The sequence below is a fragment of the Nerophis ophidion genome, linkage group LG29, assembly GCF_033978795.1.
Source record: "Nerophis ophidion isolate RoL-2023_Sa linkage group LG29, RoL_Noph_v1.0, whole genome shotgun sequence".
NCBI lineage: Eukaryota > Metazoa > Chordata > Actinopteri > Syngnathiformes > Syngnathidae > Nerophis > Nerophis ophidion.
The window spans coordinates 14081983-14088286 of record NC_084639.1 but is presented as its reverse complement, the minus strand read 5'-3'; the positions used below and the strand labels follow the sequence as shown (position 1 = coordinate 14088286).

General features: G+C 40.6%; 1 protein-coding gene across 1 annotated transcript; it reads left to right on the top strand.

The window, feature by feature from the left end:
• The first annotated feature begins 3 nt into the window (after positions 1-3).
• On the top strand, positions 4-4241 carry LOC133545932 (zinc finger protein 37-like). The gene is made up of 2 exons (XM_061891672.1): positions 4-450; positions 3153-4241. The coding sequence occupies exons 1-2, from the start codon at positions 327-329 to the stop codon at positions 4145-4147; spliced, it is 1119 nt and encodes a 372-aa protein (XP_061747656.1). The 5' UTR covers positions 4-326; the 3' UTR covers positions 4148-4241.
• The last annotated feature ends 2063 nt before the right edge of the window (positions 4242-6304 follow it).

The following is a 6304-nucleotide window of genomic DNA, read 5'->3' as shown; positions in this document are numbered from 1 at the left end:
TCAGATTCTCTCGCGAGATCTGCGCGTAAGCAAAACAAGACCGGGCGGAAAACAAGATGGCGTTTAACAAAGAATACGTTATCGTGTTTTATCATACTTCTGTGTTCCTATACAATGCGTACATTAACAAGTATATGTTTTTTTAAATAGAGTAAACCTCGGTAATGTGTTTGTGTCGGATACATTAGTCTAATACAAGCGCACTTTGCTGCTCTCATGCTAGTTTAGCTTGCTCGTTGGTTTAGCGCGTAATCCTAGTGGGATGCTAACTTATAAACACATCGCGGCGATCAAGTGGGAGTGGGAAGGGTTGCGGTTGCGTGGAAATGTGTGAAAGAACGACGGCGGAGTGCGTGAAGGAACTTTCTCCAACACAACAGGAGAACAAGCGACAACATCAACTACTGGACGCCTACTACAGGAAACATCATCAAGTTGTGTTGCGAACAGGTTTGTGTCCTTACTCTCACATGTTTACTAACTTCACATTTTAATAATGATACTCTTCCTAGTCAATTTTTACTTATATAGCCCTAAATCACGAGTGTCTCAAAGGGCTGCTCAAGCCACAGCGACATCCTCGGCTCAGATCCCACATCAGGGCAAGGAAAAACTCAATCCAGTGGGATACAACGAGAAACCTTGGACGGGACCGCAGATGTGGGGACCCAACCCACAGTGTGACCAGTGCAATGGACGTCGAGTGGATCTAGTTAATAGTGTGAGAGTCCAGTCCATAGTGGATCTAACATAATAGTGTGAGAGTCCAGTCCATAGTGGACCTAACATAATAGTGTGAGAGTCCAGTCCATAGTGGATCTAACATAATAGTGTGACGGTCCAGTCCATAATGGATCTAACATAATAGTGTGCGAGTCCAGTCCATAGTGGATCTAACATAGTAGTGTGAGGGTCCAGTCCATAGTGGATCTAAGATAGTAGTGTGAGAGTCCAGTCCATAGTGGATCTAACATAGTAGTGTGAGAGTCCAGTCCATAGTGGATCTAACATAGTAGTGTGAGGGTCCAGTCTATAGTGGATTTAACATAATAGTTTGAGAGTCTAGTCCATAGTGGATCTAACATAACAGTGCAAGAGTCCTGTCCATAGTGGATCTGACATAATAGTGTGAGAGTCCAGTCCATAGTGTATCTAACATAATAGTTTGAGGGTCTAGTCCATAATGGATCTAACATAACAGTGCAAGAGTCCAGTCCATAGTGGATCTAACTTAATAGTGTGAGAGTCCAGTCCATGGTGGATCTAACATAATAGTGTGAGAGTCCAGTCCATAGTGGATCTATAATAATAGTGTGCGAGTCCAGTCCATAGTGGATCTAACATAATAGTGTGATAGTCCAGTCCATAGTGGATCTAACATAATAGTGTGCGAGTCAAGTCCATAGTGGATCTAACATAATAGTGAGAGTCCAGTCCATAGTGGATCTAACATAATACTGTGAGAGTCTAGTCCATAGTGCATGTAACATAATAGTGTGAGGGTCCAGTCCATAGTGGATCTAACATCATAGTGTGCGAGTCCAATCCATAGTGGATCTATCATAATAGTGTGAGAGTCCAGTCCATAGTGCATCTAACATAATAGTGTGAGAGTCCAGTCCATAGTGGGGCCAGCATGAGATCATTTTGAGTAGAGTCAAGTCAGCGGCGCAGCGACGTCCCCAACTGATGCGCAGATGAGTGGTCCACCCCGGATCCTGACTTTGAACAGCTACAGTAGCAAATCATCAGAAACAAGACGGCAGATCAACTTTTCTAAAAAGGGGCTCTATTTAAAGGCTAGTGTACATAAATTAGTTTTAAGATGGGACTTAAATGCTTCTACTGAGGTAGCATCTCTAACTTTCAGAGTACTGGAGCCCGAATAGAAAACGCTCTATAGCCCGCAAACTTTTTGGGGGCTCTGGGAATCACTAACAAGTCGGAGTTTTTTTTAACTCAGATGTGTGACTGGGACATATGGTACAATACAATCAGAAAGATAAGATGGAGCTAGACCGTGTAGTATTCTATACGTAAGTAGTAAAACCTTGAAGTCGCATCTAAAGTGCACAGGAATTCAGTGCAGGTGAGCCAGTATAGGTATATATGTAGGTATATATGTATATAAAGGTATATACAGTATAGGCGTAATATGATCAAACTTTCTTGTTCTTGAAAGTCTAGCAGCCGCATTTTGTACCAACTGTAATCTTTTAATGTGGGGGTGGCAGGACCACTTGGCCAGGCCCAACCGCAATAAGGGATAGAGCCATACGGCTTTGAACCCAACGCTGACGGTGACAGTCAGGAGGACACTGCTGATATTGATGCTGGAGTAGCACACGACATAGATCGCCTTCAGAATACAGAATGTACTTTGTGTGTGTGTGGTCCAATTCAACCGTGTTCGCTTGACATCTCTGTTCCATAGTAAAGCTTCACCGTCATCTCTCAGGAATGTAAACAATGAAACACCGGCTGTGTTTGTGTTGCTAAAGCCGGCCGCAATACACCGCTTCCCACCTACAACTTTCTTCTTTGATGTCTCCATTGTTCATTGAAGACATTGCAAAAGATTAACCAACACAGATTTCCAGAATACTGTGGAATTTTGCAATGACAACAGACAACTTAATAGATGGGCACGATGCTGGCACAAAATGTCCTCTAAAATCCATACAGAGACGTTTTCAGCAGGATTTTTCGGCCCAAAATTTAAAATTGCACTTTAGTAAGCTAACCCGGCCGTATTGGCATGTGTTGCAATGTTAATATTTCATCATTGATATATAAACTATCAAACTGCGTGGTTGGTAGTAGTGGGTTTCAGTACAGTTTATTTATTTATGTATTCAAAAACAACCCCTGTTGGCTGTACAGACATTAGAAACAATTAGTGGTAATAATAGTAAATAGTCCAAGCAGTGTCACATTTTAACACAGCAGGATGTACGTAAGGTTTTATTGCTATGTTTTTTTGTGCGTTTTTTCATGACTTTCGGTATTGCATCTGTTATTACCTGATGCTCGGTATGGTTATGACATCTTGAATGCCAACGTGGTGACTGATGAGATCTGCAGTATAATGTCTCTCGTGACTGAGCAAAGATGGACTTTCTAAAATATGTTTGTCCTCTTGTGCCCTGCAGACACCCCCGAGCAGCAGGAGTGGAACGCCAGTATGGAGCAGGATGAACCCCACGCCCCCCGTATTAAAGTGGAAGAGGAGGAGCCACTGTCTCCTCACGTTAATGAGGAAGATGAGGCACCACGGCCTCTTAAGTTAAAAAAGAATCGATTGAGCCACAACTCCATTAAAGAAGAAGAGAAGGAACACAGCATCAGTCAGGAGGGAGAGCATGTTGACGTCACCAAGGTGCCATTGACTGCTGTGATTGAGAAGAGAGAAGATGATGAGGTCAAAGGTCGAAGCGAGGAAATGAGAGGGGTGGAGCCTCCAAGCAGCAGCTCAACTCAACACATGACAACAGACGCTGACGGAGACCACTGTGGAGGATCACAAGCAAATAAGCTCTTAGCTCCACTATCAGATAGTGACGACACAGCGTCACACTTACCTGACTCTGATGATGAAGACTCTGAAGCTGATAAGACATGTCACACCGACAACACACACTTTAAATGTTCTAACTGCGGCAAAACCTTTAAATATCCCAGTGATCTGAAAATACACATGAGAATACACACTGGAGAAAAGCCATTCATGTGCTCAGTTTGTAGTAGAAGTTTCTCCCGGAAGGAACATTTGATAAAACACACACGAATACACACTGGGGAAAAACCTTTTATCTGTTCAGAGTGCAACAAAAGCTTTTGTGGCCGAACCAACCTTGGCGTGCACATGAGAACTCACACTGGAGACAAACCCTTCGCGTGCTTGGTTTGTAGTAAAAGATTCTCTCTGAAGCAGCATTTGACAGTACACACACGAATACACACTGGTGAGAAACCATTTTCATGTTTAGTCTGTGGTAAAGGTTGTATTAAAAATAGCGATTTGAAAAAACACATGAGAACACACACTGGTGAAAAACCATATTCCTGTACGAGCTGCAATAAATGCTTTGGCGACCAATCAGCACTTCTGAGACACATTAGAAAACATACATTTGAGAAAGTGTAGAGTTGCAGTGTGTGTGATAAAATATTGGCTTATAGGTAACAGTGTAGGAAACACAAATGTAAGCTGTGTAAATAAACAGTCAAAACTTTGTAAACTTTGACTTTCTAACAACATCCCCACTTATAACACATGTGACATCATTGTGTGTGTAACACAATCTTGTTATTATGTTTCTACCATTATAGATAGTATTGTGTTATTGTTTCAGTTAAGTGCATGCATTAATATAAGCTTGGTTTCTTCATGCTCCTTTTTGGACATGTTGGAATGTGAAATTGTAAATATGAGACCTATGCACGGTAACTGTATGCATGTTTAAAATAAACTATTACAGCCACAGCATTAAGATTATGGTAAATGGGCTGAAGATGCTACGTTAAAGTGTCGTAAGCGTGGTGGAGAGCAGACTGCTGCAAATGCGGAATGTGCCGCAATGTTCGCATCGATTAGATTGCAGTCATGGATTGACCAAATATGCCTGATAAGCACTCCAGCAACTCAATAACATCAACAAAGCTCACTTTGATGAAATCACGCACAGTAGAAAACATTTGGTGGACAAAATGAGACAAAAAAAGATTGGCATAGAACACGTCTTTCTGTGGCAGCATCGGAGAAAGTTTTACATGTAAACAAACTACGATGAGTTTAAGGATCGCTGAAATTAGTAGGACAAAACTGTGCTTGCCAAATAGCTTCATCGGTGAACAGTGGGATTTTTAACAATTAGGGAGGTTTGAGTCATGTTTGTTCTCCTACATAAAATATATTAAAACAAAAAATATACTTTTTAAAAAAAATCTTTTTCCATTGTTACACATCTCTGAAAGATGTCCAGGGAGCCACGAGGGCGGCACTAAAGAGCCGCATAGGGCTCTAGAGCCGCGGGTTGCTGACCCCCAGGTTAAGGGTTGTGTACTGTACCTTTAAGAGGCTGTGAAGGTGGCACATTTCACTTTTGTTTTGAGTTTATTTTGGTTGGTGAATGATGAGGCTAAAGACAAACAATTGCCTTTGGTGTGGATTATAACATAATGTTAACAAATTAAATCGGGATGCTAACAACAGGCTGACGCCGATCCAAAGTATAAAAAATAACAGGGTTTATTTGTACTTTTCTTCCTGACAAACGCCAACAGGAATAACTAAAATAACACAGATGACTGGCCCTGCAATGATTGATTGATATATAGATAGACAGATAGATAGATAGATGAATAGTGACCTAGATAGATATCTACATATATCCATATTTAAGAGTTATTTCTTTCTATAGTCATATTTGAAATAACTAGTGTTTTCCATGTGTACTCTTTCTATTTTTTAATCTCATGTCAATGGTACACTAAAAGTTAACCTTGGTTTTAGGAATGTGAGGAGGAGAGATACTCCTTTTCCTTATTTCATCCTGTCTCAGGCTAAAGTAGAACAATAGACATGTGTATTCGTTCTGGAGGGTGTGGGCTATTGGCATACTGAAGAACACAGCACCTCCGTAATGTTTTCAGATCAACTTGGCGACGCGATTCGAATGTGTTGTTTATAGGTTGGTCCCTCCAAAGCTTTGGAATAAATTGCAAAATACTTATTCTGTTCAGTTAAACTTAGTTTATGTGTCATCAAAAGAACTTGGGATTGACCAGTAACTTAAATTCCCTTGGAGGAACATCTGGTCCAAATGCAACAATTGATAGATAGATAGATAGATAGATAGTACTTTATTGATTCCTTCAGGAGAGTTCCTTCAGGAAAATTGAAATTCCAGCAGCAGTGTACAGAGTTGAGATCAATTTAAAAAGTAAATAATGGGGGTATAAATAGAAACAAAATAGAAAAATATTACATTAAGAATAAAAATAAAAAGCAACAATGAGAATAAAATATAACAGTAAAATAAGAATATAACAAGAGAAACTACATAGTAGTGACCATCTTATGAAAAAGAATTTTGACGCGTTGGAGCGCATGGTGATGCCGGTTTCATTCTCCCAAGGATGCAGTCGGGCTTTGGACACAGCATGCAGGTAGGAAAAAAAGTATTTATTAAGGAATAAAACAAACTTTGACAAAACTAACAGGACTAGCATGGGAGCTAGAAAACAAATAGGGCTTTAGCATGGAAGCTAGCGTAAACAGAACCGGGAACCAAAGTCGTCA